The sequence below is a fragment of the Portunus trituberculatus genome, chromosome 48 (assembly GCF_017591435.1).
Source record: "Portunus trituberculatus isolate SZX2019 chromosome 48, ASM1759143v1, whole genome shotgun sequence".
NCBI classification, from domain to species: Eukaryota; Metazoa; Arthropoda; class Malacostraca; order Decapoda; family Portunidae; genus Portunus; species Portunus trituberculatus.
Window position 1 is genome coordinate 25,799,919 of NC_059302.1, and position 22,500 is coordinate 25,822,418.

The window sequence follows — 22,500 nt, forward strand, 5'->3', positions numbered from 1 at the left end:
TCAGTGGATGCGGCGAAGGGTCCATAAGAGTCCATGAATCCGCAATGGTAGGCGGGCAACATGTCACACGCGCGTCAGTCAGTGCAAGGCGAGGCAAGGCGAGGTGAGGAAAGGTAAGCGGCTGACTCACTGCTCACTGTACTACTCACTTCCTCCTGCCTCTCTCCTCACTACTAACACCTGCTGCCACCGTGAGTAAAGCGCTGCTCGGAGGGTGCACGCAAATAAACAGTCGGGATTTGAATGTTACAGTACACACTCATGGGAGAGGTGATAGTTAATGCTTCAGCTGCTAATGGTATGCACTGTGTGTGATTTTATATTCATGAGTTTTATTCATTAGCAACTAGGGAAAAGTTTCGTAGATACACTATACGATGACACACACACACACACACACACACACACACACACACACACACACACACACACATTAACTGGTATGGACACGCACACAAAATGAAAAAATAATGAACTGAATGAAAAAAAAAAAAATGGAAAGATCTTTAGGAACAAAACAGAAAAAAAAATTAATGAGTACCATCGCGAAGAAGAATAAGAAGAGGAAAACATTTCATATGACTTCATGCATACGATTAGTAGTCTTTGCTATGGAAAAGATACCGTTAGTCACCACCACTACCATCATCATCATCATCATCATCATCGCTACGGTAATTGTTTTCCTAATAAATTGAAAAGTAAGTGATGGAGGATGTGGAAAAAACGATAGAGGAGGAGGAGGAGGAGGAGGAGGAGGAGGAGGAGGAGGAGGAGGAGGAGGAGGAGGAGGAAAAGAAAAGAGCTCACATGATCCTCCTTTTCAAAAACATACTTTATTTCCGCAGAAGAAAATTGAGAGGACCTAATTATATTTAAAGTGGAAAATGGTGAAGAGGAAGAGGAGCAGCAGGAGGAGGAAACTGTGTGTGTGTGTGTGTGTGTGTGTGTGTGTGTGTGTGTGTGTGTGTGTGTGTGTGTGTGTGTGTGTGTGTGTGTGTGTGTGTGTGTGTTATTTTTTCTTTTCCTTTTCCTTTATTTTTCCTTTGTTTTCCTTTCCTTCATTCTCAATTCCATTCTTTTTACGTCATTCTACTCACTATTCTTTCTTTTATTCATTTTCCTTTACACACAAAAAAAGACAGGTTAATTTTTTGCATGTGTTCCTGTTTCGTCTCTCTCTCTCTCTCTCTCTCTCTCTCTCTCTCTCTCTCTCTCTCTCTCTCTCTCTCTCTCTCTAAATTGTAAGTATTCCACTTCATCACTCCCTTGACGACTTTTTTCCCATTTTCTTCACTCATCTCCCTCTGTCGCCTTTTTTCCCTCTCTCCTTCCATTTCTCCCTAATTTCTTTCCGTGCCCTGCGTTGCCTTTTTCCCTCCCAGCGTGTCACAACATCCTATAGTTTCGCAAAGAAGACGGAAGAGGAGTGAAATGAGACAGGTACGAGGAGGAAAATTACCTAAGTGTGGGAAGACTGAAAAGTAGCGAGGAAAAGAGGAAAACATAAAATAGCAATTAATTGGATATCAAAGAAATTCTACGAGTTACTAAATTGACTAAAAATTCTGGCAACGCTCACTGGCTTATTCATTTTGTTTTTATTATAAATTCGTAAACGGGAAAAGATAAATGCAGAAAATAATGAGTAAAATTCAAATAATGATGGAAATTAAAATGCAAGCAGTAGCAACAGCAACAAATCAATACTACTACAGCTACTACTACTACTACTACTACAGCTACTACTACGACGACTACTACTACAGCTACTACTACGACGACAACGACTACTACTACTACAGCTACTACTACGACTGCTGCTACTACTACTACCACCACAGCTGCTACTACTACTGCTACTGCTGCTGCTGCTGCCACTACTGCTGCTACTGCTGCTACTACTACTACCACTGCTGCTGCTGCTGCTACCACTGCTGCACCACCACTGCTGCTACTGCACTGCTGCTACACCACTACTGCAGCTGCTGCCACTGCACAACAACAACAACCACTGCACTACTGATTACTACACAACAACTGCTGCTGCTGCTGCTAATGCTGCTACAACAACTACTGCTACTACTACTGCTGCTGCTGCTGCTAATAACTGCTGCTGCTGCTACTACTGCTGCTGCTGCTGCTACTGCTAATTACTACAACAACTGCTGCTACTGCTACTGCTGCTACTAATTACTACAACAACAACTACTACTACTACTACTACTACTAATTACTACAACAACAACAACTACTACTACTACTACTAATTACTACTACAACAACAACAACTACTACTACTACTACTACTAATTACTACTACTACAACAACAACTACTACTACTACTAATTACTACTACAACAACAACTACTACTACTACTAATTACTACTACAACAACAACTACTACTACTACTAACTACTACAACTACTACTACTAATAATTACTACAACTACTACTACTACTACTACTAATTACTACAACAACTACTACTACTAATAATAATAATTACTACAACAACAACAACAACTACTACTACTACTATTACTACTAATATTACTATTACTACTACTTTTACTACTACTTCTACTACTACAACAACTACTACTACTACTACAACTACAACTACTACAACAACAACTACTACTACTGCAACTTCTACTACTAAAAATAATAATACGTTACTTTTTATCTTATCTATCTATTTTCTTTTCTTTTCGTCCAGTTCCCCTCGTGTATAATGGTTAGGACGGAGGCTCCTGATGAAGGCACTGCCACTGTGGACCGTTACCCCGAGTGGATGCCCTTTCTAACCCCGAACAGTGGCCAGGATACCAACCTATGCGTCTCAGGACCTCACAGGAAACACAATCAGCCAACCATCCAGACACACACGTACTAACCACAACGCACGGTCATTACTTGAAGACTACAACACCACCACCGACAATAACAACAATAATAACAGCAAGAGCCACACTAATTCCGACCTGACACTTGAATTTACCTAATAATAAAACAAAAAGGAAAAAAAAACATGAAACACTCGTAAGAAAAATAATATAGAAAAAAAATCAGCTGACGTGACAAGATTATTTTTTCTCATCCACCTGCCAGTTTTATTTCCCTTCCAACCTCTCTCTCTCTCTCTCTCTCTCTCTCTCTCTCTCTCTCTCTCTCTCTCAAGGTAGGAAGAAAATGACGCCAGGGTAGGACATAAAATGGATGAAAGTCAATAAAAGAGCAGAAAACGAATATTGGACAAAAATGGAAGGGAGAAGGAGGAAAAAATATTCAAGAGAGAATGTAGGACGTCGCTGCCACACAGAAAAGTTGTCTCCCATATGCAGTATACGAGGAGGAGGAGGAGGAGGAGGAGGAGGAGAAGGAGGTAGTTTAAAAAAAAAGGTACAACAGCTGAAATGAGAGAGAGAGAGAGAGAGAGAGAGAGAGAGAGAGAGAGAGAGAGAGAGAGAGAGAGAGAGAGAGAGAGATAGAGAGAGAGAGAGAGAGAGAGAGAGAGAGAGAGAGAGAGAGAGAGAGAGAGAGAGAGAGAGATAGAGATAGAGAGAGAGAGAGAGAGAGAGAGAGAGAGAGAGATTATGACCGATAACAAAAGTAGCAATAAGAGTTACACAAAAAAAAGTACAAAAACTTCAGGTAAATAAGATGAGGAGGGGGAAGAAAAAAATATAGGAAAAGAAAAGGAAAAGAAAAAAAGTTAAAATACCGAAACGAGAATATTACTGAAAATGAAAGAAAGAAAAAAAAAAAAAATAGAACAAAATACCAGAAAGCACACACACACACACACACACACACACACACACACACACACACACACACACACACACACACACACACACACACAAAGTCAGTCATTTACCCACCAAATTATGCACACTTACACACCTACACATAGCAGTCGCGGTATATGGATGTTAGACGCCGCCACGTAGCCTTGAGATGAATGATGTAGTACACTGTCATACTATGTACAAAATTCATGTGGCTCTATAAACTGTCCTTCCAATAAACCGAAATATTATATACTATTACTGCACACAAACACACACAGATACACACACACACACGAGAGAGAGAGAGAGAGAGAGAGAGAGAGAGAGAGAGAGAGAGAGAGAGAGAGAGAGAGAGAGAGAGAGAAAGGAAGCGCAGAAATACAGGTTGTCCAAGCATAACAATAGATCACTAAAATGCATTACCGAGGGAAGTGGGTGGTGTGTGTGTGTGTGTGTGTGTGTGTGTGTGTGTGTGTGTGTGTGTGTGTGTGTGTGTGTGTGTGTGTGTGTGTGTGTGTGTGTGTGTGTGTGTGTGTGTGTGTGTGTGTGTGTGTGTGTGTGTGTGTGTGTGTGTGTGTGTGTGTGTGTGTGTGTGCTACGAGTATACATATAATATTTAAGTGGACAAAACATAACGAGTTTGACTTAACCCTTTAATAAAAAAAAAAAAAAAAAACACGAGGTAAATAATGTGAAAAATAAAATTTGACAACTCTCCTACCAACACACACACACACACACACACACACACACACACACACACACACACACACACACTGGAGAGATGAAGCTTAAGATGGGCGTGTATTGTAGCAATGCATCCCCACTCCCTCTCCTCTCTCTCTCTCTCTCTCTCTCTCTCTCTCTCTCCTTCACTAAACACCTGCTAAACAGTGTGAATAATGAGAGAAGCGATTAGCATGTTGGAAGCATTGGCGAGAGGAGAGAATGAGCGATAAAACGAGGAAGGGGAAGGAGAGAGAACACAGATGAAGATAAGGGATAAGGCAACAGATGGAGAGCGACAAAGCAAAGGGAGGTGAAGAGAGCATAACAGGAGGAACATGAGGATACAAGAGCAGAGGAAGGGAAGGCAGGGAGCTAAACAGGGAGTGAGGGAGAAGAACAGGGAGAAGTAAAGGATTGGTAGAAGAGAAAGAAGGAAGATTAGTAAAAAGAGGAAATAATGGAAAGGAAAATATTGTGAGGGGAAAAAGATTAGGAAAAGTGAAAGAATAGCAAAAAGGGGAAAAAGGAAGATTAGAAGAGGAGAAAGAAGGGTGAGAGAAAGAGGAGGAATAAAATAACAGGAATAATGGAGAGGGTGGATGAAAGTTGAAGAAGGAAGAATCGGAGGAGGGTGAAGAAAAGAGTGTGAAAAGAAACAATGGAAGAAGACGAGGCAAAAAGAGAAAATAAAGAGGATTGGGAAGGACAGATTGGAGGAGGAGGAGGAGGAGGAGGAGGAGAAAATATTAAGCTAAATAAAATTACGATGAAATAAAAATGAACAATTGGATAAAAACCAAAAAGAAAAGGAAAAGAGAAAGAAAGAAAGAAAGAAAAAGATTTGCAAATGATTAACCTTGTTCGTGTGTGTCCAGTTATTTGTTCAATCCTCTCTCTCTCTCTCTCTCTCTCTCTCTCTCTCTCTCTCTCTCTCTCTCTCTCTCTCGCCAACGCAACAGTCGTCACAATACATCAAACATACTTCAATCAAATACGTGAAGCTAATAAAGTTATAATAAGGTTGAAAATAACATATAAAGTTCATATTGACATTCTAGGCCTATACACCCAGCCTATATAAAGATTCCTACTGGTATTTATTTATTTTCAACGTCAGGTAATACAAACATAACAGGAACGCAATTTACCTGCTAAAAGCTTATTCTTTCATCTGTGCAGTCATCGGACACATATTTTGAAGGATAAAGGTCACCACTATACATTAATATACATCGTATGTACACCAAAACACAGAGTAAGTGAGTGCGTGTGTGTGTGTAGAGTGTGTGTGTGTGTGTGTGTGTGTGTGTGTGTGTGTGTGTGTGTGTGTGTGTGTGTGTGTGTGTGTGTGTGTGTGTGTGTGTGTGTGTGTGTGTGTGTGTGTGTGTGTAGATGGATAAAACTAAGCATTCTCCTCTTTGTTTAATCGTCTTTGTCCCCTCTTACATATAAAAAAAAAGCATAAGCGCACATAAAAGGAATATTCTGTATACATTAGAGCGTACAGGAGGCGTAGAGGTATGAGCAAGGTTGGTTACACTGCACACATGTCTAGTATGATATGTACTGAGGGATAGAATCAGCCATATACTTGGAAGGATAAAGCTTACGACTATACATTAATATACATAATATAGAGAGCATTGTGTGTACAACAAAACACTGCGTAAGTTTGTGTGAGTGTGTGTGTGTGTGTGTGTGTGTGTGTGTGTGTGTGTGTGTGTGTGTGTGTGTGTGTGTGTGTGTGTGTGTGTGTGTGTGTGTGTGTGTGTGTGTGTGTGTGTGTGTGTGTGTGTGTAGATGGATAAAACTCAGCCTTTTTTCTCTTAGTTTAATCATATTTGTTACCCTCGGCCAGTTTTTCCGCTCTTACATATAAAGAAGCATAAGCACACATACTAGGAATATTCTGTATACCTTAGAACGTATAGGAGGCGTAGAGATAGAAGTGAGGATGGTTACACTGCACACACGTTTAGTATGATATGTATGTAGGGATAGAAAGGGAGAAAAAATCAGGGTAGGTATTCATAGTAGTGAGCCAATCATCACCGTGAACGCAGGTGCTCCTTTCATCATCACAGACAAAACTCAGGCAGCACATCTGATGTCAAATTGCGTTACGGTGAACTGAAGTGCAGCGCATATATAAATCATACACTGAGATCTCGTGTGGACGGACAGACAGACGGACGGACGGGTGGAGGGACAGGGACACACACACACACACACACACACACACACACACACACACACACACACACACACACACACACACACATCCAAGGCAGACCTTTATCTATCGGCTTTTCGTAGCTTCTCCTCCTCCTTTTCCTCTCACCTCCCTCTAACATTACTACCACTTCTAGAACCATTACTATTTTTACTACTGCCACTACTACTACTACTACTATTACTACTACTAGTGCTACCATCACTACCAATGAACCATCAAACCATTAACCGAGCAGTTTGCCAACAGGACAAGCCGTGTGTGTGTGTGTGTGTGTGTGTGTGTGTGTGTGTGTGTGTGTGAATATTCCCCAGAAATTTCTCAGTTTCTCCAAAGATTTCGATGTTGAGCATTTTTTAAAACTACACAGTCTTTACCACTAAGAGAGAGAGAGAGAGAGAGAGAGAGAGAGAGAGAGAGAGAGAGTAATGGTTCCCCCTGTCAATATACTCGTGTACATTATGCGACTTGTTGTTCTCTTTAATGCAATTACCGGCTGGATAGAGTTACTGCGGTGCTAAAAATAGTAGTAGTAGTAGTAGTAGTAGTAGTAGTGATTGATAGTGGTGGTGGTGGTGGTGATGGTGATGGTGATGGTGGTGGTGGTGGTGATGGTGATGGTGGTGGTGATGGTGGTGGTGGTAGTGGTAGTGGTGGTGGTAGTGGTGGTGGTGGTGGTGGTGGTGGTGGTGGTGGTGGTGGTGGTGGTGGTGGTGGTGGTAGTGGTGGCGGTGGTGGCAGTGGTGGTGGTAGTAGTAGTAGTAGTAGTAGTAGTAGTAGTAGTAGTAGTAGTAATTATTATTATCACTAATATAATTACTATCATTCCTTGTCCCCCTTTAATACAATTTACAGTTGGCTTTTGGTAATGAGTTATTATAATTATTATTATTATTATTATTATTGTTGCTGTTGTTTTTGTTATTATTATTACCATTATCATTACTATTATCATTATTATTACAATTGCTATCGAAGCTACTTGCTATTCCCTTTAATGCAATTAGCAATGGAGTATGGAAATTATTATCATTGTTATTAGTTCGTCGCTTTGCTTTCATTTATATGTCTCCCTCTACCCGTGTGGCGTGTGCGAGGCGCGGGCGTGGTGGCCATAAGGCTGAGCAATGTCAAGGGCGTGGCGGGGAGAAGCGGTGCAGACATGGTGGTGGTGGTGGTGGTGGTGGTGGTGGTGGTGGTGATCCTAAAGAATAAAACCAAGATGACTGAAAAAAATGAGAGCAAAAGTAACCATGACAATAATTACTGGAATGGTAAAAAAAAATATCTTCCTGAGACGTGATTAATTAATGTTTGGTTATAATTTAGCACCGTGAGGACGAGACCAGAAGGCGCCGCGCAATGACGAATGAAAGTAAGGAATTATAAGAGAATTAGGATGAACCAAGTAACATTTAGTCATTGAGGTGCAAAGTTGTCAATCGGGACGCCGCGCCGCTGTGATGAGAGAAAATGATTAACAATGTAAGCGGAAGCAATGAGAAGAGTGAGAATGTTAAGCACTTCTCTCGTCACAGGCAATGAAAAGATAAAGAAAAAAAAAGTAAAGAAGGCTACGAAAAACCACCAGGCCTACGTGTGGCAGTCAATTTAAACTTAACCCTTTTATTACTAGGACGCAGTTTTACCTTGAGTTTTGTGTATGATTAGACGATTTCATTGACATTAGGTCTATGGAGGTCAGAAGATTAATGGCCAGTCTTCATTATTTTAATCCCCACATGAGTTTCTGAATCTGTATAAAATCACCAAATAGTAACCAGAATGAATATGGGAACGTGTCATGGTATTAATGCGGTTAACTATCTATTTCTACCAATTATCCTCATCCATACATTTATTTAGTCTTCTTTTAAACTTTCCTAATGACTTGGCACTAACAATCTGATTAACCCTTCAGTGTCACGATGCGTTTTTATGTTCATTCTGCTTACTATTTAGCGAATTTATCCAGCTTCAGAAACTAATGTGGGAATTAAAATAGTGAAGATTTTGGACATAACACTTCTGACCTCCACAAACCCTTCCTAATGTAAATAAAATCGTCTAATCACACCCAAACTCATGATAAAAATGCGTCCCAGTAGTGAAGCAATTAATGAGTCTATTTCATTCATTTACCACTCTATTTCAACACCAGTTCTTTTCAATCTCTGTTTTAAATCAAACTTTATCAACATGTTAGAAGCACTGAAGGTTTACGGAGAGTAGCTCATACAGGCCAGTCGGTAAAGGTTCAAGACTTTTGTGTCAACGAGCACAGGTAATGGCACGAAACAAAGGGACAAGAACCTCCCATACTGGCGCTCCAGAGAGAAGAGTTATCCAGGGAGTCGAAAAAGGTGACTTATCCATCGTGATCTGTAGTGATGGCGTCACAACGGTAGGCGGTAATTACAATGACGAAAGCATATAAGGACATCAGGAAACTTATCTACCCTGCAGCACAGACACACACACACACACACACACACACACACACACACACACACACACACACACACACACACATAGACAAATCGCCTATTGTTATTTTAATCCATGGAAAGTTATTAATGGCGAAATGTGTGACGGAAAACAGCTAATGGAAGATGTGTGTGTGTGTGTGTGTGTGTGTGTGTGTGTGTGTGTGTGTGTGTGTGTGTGTGTGTGTGTGTGTGTGTGTGTAGGCAAATTAAATAAACAGCATAAAATGACCAGGAAAAAAAAAAAAACAGGCAGAGGATGATGAAAGAAAACTACTTAGAAATACGTTTTAAGACGATAAAGAGAGAAGACGAGGAGGAGGAGGAGGAGGAGGAAGAGGAGGAGGAGGAGCAGGAGGAGGAGGAGGAGGAGCAGGAGGAGGAGGAGGAGCAGGAGGAGGAGGAGGAGGAGGAGAAGGAGGAAGAGGAAGAGGAAGAGGAGGAGGAGGAGGAGGAGGAAAAGGAGGAGGAGGAGGAGGAGGAGGAAAATAGGGAAAATAGAGAAAACGAGTCTAAATTGCATTAAAATCCCCAGTGAGTGACATGTGCGTGTGTGTGTTTCCGGTTGGGTACGTGTGTGTGTGTGTGTGTGTGTGTGTGTGTGTGTGTGTGTGTGTGTGTGTGTGTGTGTGTGTGTGTGTGTGTGTGTGTGTGTGTGTGTGTGTGTGTGTGTGTGTGTGAATGAACAATCTCTCCTCCAGTAAAACTATAGTTATTTATCTTTTTTATATACAATATCACGTGCATTTCTTCTGATTGTCTAAGCGAACGTAAAGACGATCGTGTGTGTGTGTGTGTGTGTGTGTGTGTGTGTGTGTGTGTGTGCGTGCGTGGGTTCAGTGAGTGGCACAGTGCCTGGGGCGGACAGAGCAGGACCGCCAGTCGAACCTCACCTCACTTCAGTCTGGCTCCAGCACTCGGCGGGGGAAGACGCACCGCTCGCGTCTCCGCCTATCGTCCCACGTGGCTGCCACAGACTCCCTGCTCGCCGCTCCTCCCCGGAAAGTGCCTCGTCCCTTGCATCCTTCCCTGACTTCCTCCTGAAAAGCAAAGGGCAAACACACTGAGGCAAAGCAAAAGAGAAAGACTTATTTTCTTTTTATTTTTCCTTTTTTTCGCTATGACCTGTTAAAAGATGCGAGTATGGAGTGACGGCCTGGCTTAGGTGGACATGTAGCTCTTAGGGTCGTGTGGTTCCCGCGGGGTGGTCGTTTGTGTGTCCTCATCACCACCACCACCGCAAGCACCACCCTCTACACCCACCACCACCACCAAACACCATCCACCGCATTTCCCTTCCACCACCATCACTCCACCACACCCATCACCACTCCTCCTTCTCTTCCTCTATAATATCCAGTAACGCGACGAAGGTCAGTTAAAAGAGGAATAACAAATCGACGAGAGTGAGGAGGAGGAGGAGGAGGAGGAGGAGAAGGAGGCGTTGAGAGTGAGGCGGCAGGATGAGGAAGGAGGTGGAGGAGTTACGGATCAGGATAAGAAAACTACACACCGACAGGATCTTTTGAAACGTGATCCACTTATTAGACGGGACAGGAACTTCGTGGATTGCTGTTTTCCTTAAGCTGAAGGATTCCGTCGCTGGCAGGATACCTACAGCCACAGGTCCTGCAAAGCGGCGCCGAGAATGGCCGACACCGACAGAAGGCCCGACAGGAGGGTGGTGGTGATGTTAAAACTACTTCAGGGACTTTTCTTGACGCTTCTCCTCCTTCCAGAACAGACAGGTAAGTTTGTCCCTCTTATTAGTGTATCTGTCTATCTTCACTGTTTGGTATGTATGTATTTCCTTCAGTTTCTTTATTTTTCTTGTTAGTAACTTTTTTCACTTCATTGGCTATTATTATGCGCTAGAAAGTGGATTTTTTTTACTTCCCTTCTTCACTAATGTGCTTGCCTCTACTGTTACTATTGTTTGAACGTTTCCTCCTTTTCCTGCTTTTTTTCATATACCTTTTTTTTTTATTTCTTAATCAGTTTCCATTAAACCCATGAAAAGCGGGAGGAAAAATTACCGAAAAATGGAAGGGGGTGGTTTAAGGGTCTCAGACAAACAAACCATTCTCAGTAACAGAGAATTCGCAGTAACGGATGCTTTCAAGTCACTTTGGGCTATAGTTGCTGTGGCTTTCGGTCACTACGGTCCCCAACCCTGGTCACTTCGGCCTCGCTACAAGTGTAATCTGTTGTTTCGTTACCGCTGTTTTGTAGTCTTTGCTTGATGTGTCACGTAAGAACCGTCACTCCAGCCTGCTTGTCACGTATTCCCAACCACGTGTCCACAGTGCCTGTCTGTCTGTGTTCCTTCAATTGCCGCTTGTGTTCTGATGTTTCAAGGCGTGTCACTAAAGATTCCCTTTTTTTTCACTTTGCAATGTCACTTTTTCCAACTTAATGCTCTTTTATTTTCCTTTTTTTTGTGTGTGCGAAGCTGTGTTAAAAACCGGAGAACTTTTCCTTTTCTGCATCTTTCTATATATGTCTGGATTTTTTTGTGTGTGTTTGTGTACCTGTGTATATTTTGTTTATTTGTGCAATGTTTATTTTACCGTCTGCCTCCTCCTCATTTAGTCTTTTAATAGTCTCTTTCTACTCAAATCATAAACCGCGCACCTGCAATTATCTGTTCTGTTAACGAGTAATGAAAGCAAATCTTTACTAATACAAATGTCACGCTTCAATATTGTGTGTGTTAAACTGCACCGCTCGCTCATATTCACGTTCGTTTCTTATTCATATACTTTAATCTATCTGCATATTTTGACTTTCTCTCTCTCTCTCTCTCTCTCTCTCTCTCTCTCTCTCTCTCTCTCTCTCTCTCTCTCTCTCTCTCTCTCTCTCATCCATCTTTCTATATATGCCAACCCACAGAAGTACATTCATTTACTCTAAAATAATGACGGCAATTAAATCATTCGGCCTCTTTCCACACCAATTAACCTCCCGGCGAGGCGTCCATTATGTAAATGTTGATTATGTACTTCACCGACTGAGAAAGTCTTTATTAAATCAACAACAAATCACCACCCTTGCTCAGGTCTATCTAGCTCGAGAGAGGCCACGGATCGCTTCAATGATGTGTTTTTGTGTGGTTTTCTTATGTTTTTTTTTTTTTTTTATTCTGGAACGTCAAGTATGTTAAGTGAATAAATAGATACACAGAAAACGAAAGAGAGTAAGTAAACTGTATGTAATTGCTGTACTAATAATAAAGAAGTTACATTATACAAACATGAACATTGAACGGAGAAAATGAATTGTAATAAGGAAGAAAATTGATAGAGCCTTTGTGTAGATAAAGAAAGATGAACACACACACAAAAAGGGAAGAACGTAAGTAAAGAATATGTAACTGTTGGAGAAAAAAAAAAAAAAACATTATCTCTACAAACATGAATATTTACTCGTGAGAGAGAGAGAGAGAGAGAGAGAGAGAGAGAGAGAGAGAGAGAGAGAGAGAGAGAGAGAGAGAGAGAGAGAGAGAGAGAGAGAGAGAGAGAGAGAGAGAGAGAGAGAGAGAGAGAAAAGAGGATAGTAAAAAAGACATAGCATTATTCTGAGCCAATTATTGCAGTATGAAATTTGCCGTTACAAACTAAATGATCACGCTTAAAATAACAACGACAAATAAAACAGTAACACTTCAACAAATGCTACAGAAAGGAATAAATTAATTGATAACTACATGAATAAATAAAAAAAAAAATAAATACGCTTGCAATAAAAAAAAAAAACATGTAAATGAATAAATGACGAGGGAATATACTGGTAAACATAAATATTTACTCATGATATTAGCTACAAAGGTATAATACTCGCCATTACAGAACCAACTCGCGTCATGCAGTGCTCAGAGAGAGAGAGAGAGAGAGAGAGAGAGAGAGAGAGAGAGAGAGAGAGAGAGAGAGAGAGAGAGAGAGAGAGAGAGAGAGAGAGAGAGAGAGAGAGAGAGATAAGAGAAGAAACAGGAGAAAATGCAGTGCTCAGAGAGAGAGAGAGAGAGAGAGAGAGAGAGAGAGAGAGAGAGAGAGAGAGAGAGAGAGAGAGAGAGAGAGAGAGAGAGAGAGAGAGAGAGAGAGAGAGAGAGAGAGAGAGAGAGAGAGAGACGCTAAGATCATCACCTGAGAGAGAGACGCTAAGATCATCACCTGCATAAAATAAAAACAGTAGTAACATAATTGGTTCTTTAAATAGATAATTGAATAAATAGATAAATAAACAAATAAATAGATAAACAAACAGAAGGAGAAAATATAGTGGTAAAAAAAAAAGGGAGGAAAAATAAAGGTCCTGAGAACTCCTCCCCTTCAATAAAAAAAAGGTCTTGAGAACTCCTCCCCTTCTATAAAAAAAGGTCCTGAGAACTCCTCCCCTTCAATAAAAAAAAGGTCCTGAGAACTCCTCCCCTTCTATAAAAAAAAGGTCCTGAGAACTCCTCCCCTTCTATAAAAAAAAAGGTCAAAAATAATCAGAACGTAAAGAAAAAAATAAACTAAGATCAAACTGGAAATATAAAAAGTCCGCAAGAAAAAAAGAAAAAGAAAGAGAAAAAGAAGAAAGATACTGACATTGATATCCTTAAAAAAAAAAATTAAATAAAAAAAATCTCTTCCAAACAAAATAAAGACAAAATAGATAAATACAAACAAAACAGCAAAAAAAAAAAAAAAAGACATGAAATACATAAAGAAAAAAAAAATACAAACAAGCAAGCAAACAAAATACATCAAAAATCAATAAAAAAAGATAAAATTAAAAAAAAAGAATAATAAAAAGGAGAAAAGACAAAAAAACCGGAAATATAAAAAAAAAACAGCCACACTTTGTCTTTACCTTTAACAACATCACCTTCACCTCCTTCATTTCCTCCTCCTCCTCCTCCTCCTCCTCCTCCTCCTCCTCCTCCTCCTCCAGCAACAAAGTACTTTTCCATTTTCCTTCCGCCTCGACATAAGCTTGTTTCGGGTCTCGATAGCCTGAGGGAGAGAGGGAGAGAGGGAGAGTGAGAGTGAGAGGGGATGAAGAGGTAGGGAGAGGAAGGGCAAGACAAGACGGAAGAGAGACTAGAGGAAACGAGGAGAGAGATGCGTGTATTGGTGAGGTAAGGAAGACGGGGGATGAGGAGGAGGAGGAGGAGGAGGAGGAGGAGGAGGAGGAGGAGGAGGAGGAGGAGGAGGAGGAGGAGGAAGAGGAAGAGGAAGAGGAAGAGGAAGAGGAAGAGGAAGAGGAGGAGAAAGAGGAAGAGAAGGAGAAAGAGGATGAGGAGGAGAAAGAGGAAGAGGAGGAGGAGGAGGAGGAGGAAGGAGGAAGGAGGAGGAAAAGGAAGAGGAAGAGGAAGAGGAGGAGAGGTATGAGAAATAGGTGGGGAGAGAGAGAAGGGAGAGGAAGGGAGGGAAGCTAGATAAGTAGGTAAAGGAGAGGAAAGGGGAAGGTAACGAGGAACAGAAGGGCAAAAGAAACTCACTCTCTCTCTCTCTCTCTCTCTCTCTCTCTCTCTCTCATAAATAAATAGATATAACTTAACCATTTCATTTTCGACACTCCCTCTCCGTTATTGTCTTGGGAGAGAAGGAAATAGCAAACTCCATTTTCTATTCAGCTATCAACTTCTTTTCAGGGGACACTACTGAATATTTCCGACCAGGGAGACTTTTGCCCTTGCTCTGATTTCCTGCTTGGAGTTCACAGGGTAGAGAGAGAGAGAGAGAGAGAGAGAGAGAGAGAGAGAGAGAGAGAGAGAGAGAGAGAGAGAGAGAGAGAGAGAGAGAGAGAGAGAGAGAGAGAGAGAGAGAGAGTGTGTGTGTGTGTGTGTGTGTGTGTGTGTGTGTGTGTGTGTGTGTGTGTGTGTGTGTGTGTGTGTGTGTGTGTGTGTGTGTGTGTGTGTGTGTGTGTGTGTACTTGGCAAAATGCGAATATACAGACATATGAATTGTACAATCTCTCTCTCTCTCTCTCTCTCTCTCTCTCTCTCTCTCTCTCTCTCTCTCTCATTAATACAAAATATACCTTTTGCATGAATTTGGAGTTTCACAGGTTAAAGAAGGTATTTTGGCTACTCCTTATTCTAAAACACAATCATTACTTAAAATTACACGTATAATATCACTTCTATGGTCACTTACGTCATGGGCAGGGCCGTGCAAGGATGAGGCAAGAAAGGCACGTGTAGCTGTCAGGGTGTGTGAGCCGTGACTGCACCGTTTTATTTCCTTAAGTATGGCGTAAACTCGCATATGAATCCCGAAGCCCTCTAAAATAAATCCCCGAACACGACATCAAACAGAGCTCTGAATCGAAGCCTCAACCCATTATAAATTATGTCTTATATCTTGTATATTATCCTGTGTATTATTAATTTATGAAGTCGAATCTCTACTATGTACACTTGTGTCACTATCACGCACTTCACTAAGCCACTAGTTCACTAACACTGAATTTCTGGCCTCCGCACACTGCAACACTATGGTCGCCGGGCACTTGTCCGTGGCCAGAAATTTATTCCACCGCCACACATCCTTTTTGCTTGAATTGCCTCTGGTGGTGGGTGGAGTGTGTCAGGGCTGATAGTACCGTTGAGGCGGATCTGGTGAGCACCTAACGCGGCGTGGAGGCAAAATGAAGTTCCTGCAGGCGGGATATCCGTTTCCCCTGTACCTTGTAGAGGATGGCGAGGCTGGACATACTTCAGAGGCAAAACAACTTCCCTGCTGCTGACCTGGCGAGCTGACTGATGTGCTTGGTAAGTCAACTCGCTATCAAAAGTGACGCCCAGGATCTGCAGCCCCTACTGAGGTGTCACTTGTGTCTCATTGAGGTTGGGGCGGATGTCGTGAGCAGTTGTGTTTTTTTGTGGGGCGAAGGTAACCCACCATGTGTCCCCTGTCCTCTAGCTGGTGTAATGTGGTGTTGAGGTGGCCGTCACCACTTCCTCTTTCCCTGGCGAGAAAGGCAGCGACAGGGTGACGTCATTGACATATGCATGTGCGCTCGGGACGATATTTAGCATGTCGCTGACGAACATGTTCTAGAACGGTGTGCCCAACACACTGTCCTGTAGAACACCTGCGCCCATTTCTTACCCGCCACTCCTGTGCTACCAACAGCACCTCCGTTAGCCTCTCCGCCTGCTGATCCACGTCCCCCAGCAGCAGGCTGGCCGAATTTCTTGTCGCCAGGCAGAGCAGCAGCTGCTTCCTGTTTTGCGTCTTCCCACTGCCACAGGGTGCGGGTGGAGCTCTCGTCCCGGGGCCTCCTGAATGTTATCCTCGTCAAGATGACACCGTGGACCAAGAGGAGGCACGTCCGTCACCACGGGATCGAGGATGGAGCCTGAGCGATACATGGGGAAGGTGACGTGGTTGGAGAGATTGTACACTACATACATGGCCAGCAGGGAGAATCTCTCTCTCTCTCTCTCTCTCTCTCTCTCTCTCTCTCTCTCTCTCTTAAAAATACACTAATACAATACAACCTTTAAAAAATACATAAATATATAACTTATTTAAAAAGAAAAATACACAAAAAAATATAAACTCACTAAACACACACACAAAAAAGAAAGTTTTCACAAACGTTAAATTTCTATTATCACCAGCACCACCAGCACCACCACCATCACCAGCACCACCACCACCATCACCACCACTTCTCAGACCTCCACAAACCTTAAGTCTTCTATTCCTCCCACGTGCCATCCTTTCATCCCTCCCTCAGTCCATCGCCACTCGCTTCACCTCCTCTTCATTAGGGGACACAAAATCACTTCCTCCTTTATTCACACCGGAGCAGGAAATATAGACATTAAATTGGCTGCTTATTCACAATCTTCTTTCTGCTCCTTTTCCTAATCTACATCCACCGCTTCTCTCTCTCTCTCTCTCTCTCTCTCTCTCTCTCTCTCTCTCTCTCTCTCTCTCTCTCTCTAAATAAATAAATAAATAGATGGATAAACAATAAAAAATAAATGCAAAGACAATATGCTTTTCAGTTTATCAGGTAACAACGTGAACATACGTGAAAAAAAGTCAAGAAGATCAAGGTCAAATTACTCAATAGCCAGTAACGGCAAGATACAAAATACATAAAGGATAATATAGCAAAAAATCACAGTCAACGGAGGTTGATAAATATGTGATCCTTCTTAATTAATATCCCAATTTTCTTCATCTTTGTTTACGAAAAGTCTAGTACGTTAGTAGGCAGTGACGGTACGATATTTCTGCTTCCTGATAGTGGAGTCCCCTGCAGGTGCTACTCATCGGTGGATTTCTATAAGGTGCTGTTCTGTTCTCATTCTCTGATATTCACCAAGCTGCTTCTCATCCGTAAATACTATCCATCAATTACCACAATGCCATCTGTCTAACAGCAACTGCGTAACTGGAAAGAAGAAAGGGCACGTATCTTCTTACTATCATACATCTTGTAGGCTTCACGTGGACACAGCTTCCACACATCCTTAATCTTTATTTAATTAAGTCCGCCATTTGACACTGACCATCCTTGTCCCGTTCTTCATCATGAAGTCCTACTTAAATCTTATTTCTTCAACTTTTTCTTGATCGTCTTTCAATCAAGCAGCATTTTGTCCTCTCCGTCATGTTTCCATCTCTTCCCATGAAAGTCTTGGTCTGTGGTGTGCAGCGCCGCGCCTCACGTGTGGGGACGCACAACTCACATAACAGAGTTAGGCTACTCCACTACTTTTTATGGAGCCTCGGAGTCTGCTACAGTAACGCACCACGTACTGTATTCTACAGCCGCTGTTGAAGTTAGTGCTCTTCTGAACTTCCCAACTACAAGTATCCCTCCCCCTCTTTACCCTTCACTATCTATTCACGCACCACTTACTGTATGTCCATCTCACCTGTGCGCTCCACCTATTCTGTTGATAAACTTCAAGAGACTTTGTTCTTTCAGCTTGTTATTTGCTTCTGGAAAACAGCAGTAATACAATTCTAGAAAATGATTGACTTTGCTATCATTCGAATTATTTTGGAGAGAATATATATATATATATATATATATATATATATATATATATATATATATATATATATATATATATATATATATATATATATATATATATGGTTAGTCTCTTCTACACGTTAAAATAACATTAAAATTAAGAAATTCAAACACCATTTCCGTAAGACATTCGGACAAGACGCACGGCTCCCAGTCTTGAAGTGCCGCGTCACACACTGGCACTGCTAACAACGCAACACTCTTATAAATCCAATGAGGCACCGCAGCGGTGAAGGGAAACACTATCTTGACATTCTTGGTGACGTAGTATCTACACAAATAAAAGGCATCGTGTTGTTCGGGCACCGTGCCTCGTGGAACATCGGAATTACTAATATCGCTGCAGTGATTCCACTGTGAGCTTCACTATCTCACAGCGTCGTGCCGTTAAATTCGACTCTCATGGTTTTCCATCCTGATCCGTCCTGTCAGTGAAGAAAGTGTTGCTCTGCGTGACGTGGAAGAGATCTCCACTTTGGCCACAGCTTGCAGGGAGGTACCGATAAAAAATAGATAAATTAATGGTAAAGGTAAGGTACATATTTGCACTGAAGTCTTGTGACAAATCTATGAATTCAGGAGCTGTGAAAGAACGTATGTTGTTACTAAATGAATTACGCCTACTGCTCTTCCCCCACATTCTCTCTCTCTCTCTCTCTCTCTCTCTCTCTCTCTCTCTCTCTCTCTCTCTCTCTCTCTCACCCTACATTTGGACCATTTCATCCAGCTTCAAGCACCAGCTTGCATTTAAGAGCTTCAGCCTAGACTTATTTCATTCACCGCTCACACCAGGAATGTTCATCCCAAACGGTGAAGTAACAAGCTGTCCACCCACCACCAGCCCTGCACCATACCACCACCAAACCTCCACAGACCTGCTCGCCGCCACCATGGCAGTGGTCTGTTCCAGGAAGTGCTGGGCTTCGTCGGACGAGAGGCTCGGGGGCGGATTACCGCAATCGAATGTATGTGGTAGATGATGTGCTGCGCTTGGTGGGCGAGCTGTGGCCCACAGCGTAGAGGTGATACTGCAGCCTCGCTAACGGCCTCTACCTGCCAAACGCCGATGTCATCTTACGCTGGTGGGACACTGGTCATCCTTCCCCCCGCCACAGTTGGTTCTACGGGACGCCCTAGCGCAGCATGATGTGGCACGTCTCCATCAGGGCTATTAAGAAGGTCACGCCGTGTCTCTATCCCATGTCTCCGAATGTCTTCAAAGTTGTTTAGGCTTGACTGAATCAGAGATTTTGCACGGTCTCGAACTCTATACACAGTGATGGAAAATCTGCCTCCTCACTGATCGGGTCAGCGAATTGGCGCTTCCTTCGAGAAACAGAAAACTGAAGGCGGTGCTTCCTACGATGGAGCAGCTGAACACAAGAGATGAATCCTGAAAACCGAGTCTTGTTCAGCTCGCCAGTGACATGACGACCTTCAAAATAAAGACAGCAGGCCACGCCAACCGCACCATGATATAACAAAACGAAACACAGAAATAATTTCATCGGAGTTTTTTTGTTTTATTTTCGTATTGGGATATGGCATAGCCGCTGATTGCAGCAAGGTAGTCAGCAACGCGAAAGTGGAAAAACAATAATTTCATCTAAAAATCGCTCCGATAAACATTGCGTGACAATAGGCTGGCCGGGAGTGATCATTCATCCAGTATTATTGTTTCCATCACACGGAGGCGTTCAAAGGCCTGCCAGGCGCCATCACACCTATGACAGAAATCTCCTCATATTTTCCCAAAGTGAAGCAGCACGACAGTAATTTGCTTACAACCTCACAAACTTACTAAGCTAGACAATTACTGCTGGTTAAGCTGACCCAATAGTTTGTACTGAGCTACATTATTTTGCTATTTTTTTTCTAAATGCCTATTTATCATAATCATCATCAGTACCATCATCATCATCATCATCATCATCATCATCATCACCATCGTCACGTTCTTAGCCTACAGAATCAGTAAGCAATTCTCAATTTCCAGTACAATAAAAAAAAACTACTCAACTGGAATCATTATATCAGCTTATTTCTTTAATTCTTATTTCTTTAATTCTATTCTTTTTTCTATCTCTTCATTCCTTTAGATTTTTTGAAAGAATGAATTTTAGCGACGGTCAGCAATTCTTCATTTTCACTATAATTTGACAAGTTACCCCACTGGAATACTTTTACTATAAATTAGCTTGTTACTAACTAGCCACAGTAACTCGTGACTAAGTTCCTTGTAATGCTCCTCTTTAGTTAGGCGGCATGTCACTACTACTATTATAACTTCTACTACTACCACCACAACAATAACAACAACTAGCACTACTACTACTCCATTACAACAACTGCCACTATCACTAATACTACCACTGATTGTTCTAATGCTGCTACTGGTACTACTACAAACACAAGAACTGCAACAACGGTGGCGTAGTGAATATGGTGTGAGCGTGGGATCGAACAGACGTCCATGCGTAGGTTCGAATCCCATCACGTGCCGCCTTGAAACTATGTAATTTGTCGAGTGGTTTAAAGTTACCTACATATCACCATGATACCAAGGTTCTAGGTGTAGATGTAATCGCCTTACACCAAAGATGCGCTTGGATTCTGATTTGGGCCCTAATATGCGTACCACTATAAATAAAATGTCCTGCACTACTAACGGGTGGAAGCTGGACAGCGCTTACCATACTCTTCAAGTATACCTACGGGCGCTATAGGGCATGACATAACACACACACACACACACACACACACACACACACACACACACACACACACACACACACACACACACACACACACACACACACACGATACAACACTAACTTACTACACCTACCACTATTACTACTGCTGGTGCTGATGTTACTACTACCACTATTTCTACATCTACTACTACTACAACTACTACAACTACTCCTACACACACACACACACACACACACACACACACACACTATAGCACTAACCCATCACACCTTTATTTGCCAAGTCTTCCTGTCCTGAGTGTGGCGCGGAATTCATTAAAACAGCCAACACATTTCAATATCTCAGGGTTTTTAACGTTGAATCTGGTGTCCAATCGCCGCCCGTTTGATGGTCTGTCAGCTTGTTAGCCCTTCAAATAGTGAAAGGTTTCCACTTTATAGCCGAAAAGGTCATCTTGTGCATTATATATGACGCGGACTCTGCCATTTCAAATACATCAAAGCGTATTAATATTTCAAAAAATTTGTGTATTAGATCTTTTTTTTTTTTTTGGTGTGTGTGTGTGTGTGTGTGTGTGTGTGTGTGTGTGTGTGTGTGTGTGTGTGTGTGTGTGTGTGTGTGTGTGTGTGTGTGTGTAACTAGCTTCACACTGCTAAGCAAATGACGTGTTTGTTAGTATGTGTGTAGATTACCATTTGTGTGTTCGTATGTGTATGCGTATGTATGAATTATGTATTTTCACATATCACGTTTTACATATACACTCCTGTACATATGCATGAATTATGGATATACAACACCAGCAGATACATTCATGCGTATACATGAATGAATACAGTATACCTTTACATAGTGATGAATAAGCGGGACACACACACACACACACACACACACACACACACACACACACACACACACATATACAATAGTTCTGTGAGAGTTTAGTACCCACGCCCACCATTACAGATGAGAGAGAGAGAGAGAGAGAGAGAGAGAGAGAGAGAGAGAGAGAGAGAGAGAGAGAGAGAGAGAGAGAGAGAGAGAGAGAGAGAGAGAGAGAGAGAGAGAGAGAGAGAGAGAGAGAGAGAGAGAGAGAGAGAGAGAGAGAGAGAGAGAGAGAGAGAGAGAGAGAGAGAGAGAGAGAGAGAGAGAGAGAGAGAGAGAGAGAGAGAGAGAGAGAGAGAGAGTGTGTGTGTGTGTGTGTGTGTGTGTGTGTGTGTGTGTGTGTGTGTGTGTGTGTGTGTGTGTGTGTGTGTGTGTGTGTGTGTGTGTGTGTGTGTGTGTGTGTGTGTGTGTGTGTGTGTGTGTGTGTGTGTGTGTCCTTCGACAGAACACTTTTTATTCAGCGTGGCATAGCAGTACCACCTCTCACTGCCCCACTCCAACACACCCCGCCGCACCTTTACCTGACGTTATCCTCTGCCACCTGAATTAATCTGAGGAGCTTTACTGTTGATTCCATACAATTTCAACAATGAATATT

At 42.1% G+C, this 22,500-nt stretch overlaps 2 protein-coding genes across 15 annotated transcripts in view; one reads left to right on the forward strand and one right to left on the reverse strand.

Annotated features, from left to right (window-relative positions):
• The window catches only part of LOC123498878, a 125,108-nt gene that overhangs the window by 14,087 nt on the left and 88,521 nt on the right, over positions 1 to 22,500 (reverse strand). For 7 of the 14 annotated variants that reach the window (XR_006672821.1, XR_006672819.1, XR_006672825.1 and 4 more), the window contains one exon: positions 10,142 to 10,288. The exons of 4 other annotated variants lie outside the window; for them this stretch is intronic. Coding sequence is in view for 1 of the 10 variants with exons in the window: in XM_045246374.1 (XP_045102309.1) it covers positions 18,687 to 18,784 (98 nt within the window). In the remaining 9 variants the exon portion in view is untranslated. Of the gene's footprint in view, positions 1 to 10,141; positions 10,289 to 15,391; positions 16,599 to 18,528; positions 18,785 to 22,500 lie in introns of those variants that run through there. 3 more of the 14 variants (XR_006672820.1, XR_006672830.1, XM_045246374.1) reach the window with 3 other exon arrangements.
• The window catches only part of LOC123498877 (carbonic anhydrase-related protein 10-like), a 165,549-nt gene continuing 153,330 nt past the window's right edge, over positions 10,282 to 22,500 (forward strand). Inside the window, exon 1 of the mRNA XM_045246372.1 lies at positions 10,282 to 10,996. Within this exon, the coding sequence (XP_045102307.1) occupies positions 10,897 to 10,996 (100 nt within the window). The 5' untranslated portion in view covers positions 10,282 to 10,896. The remainder of the gene's footprint in view (positions 10,997 to 22,500) is intronic.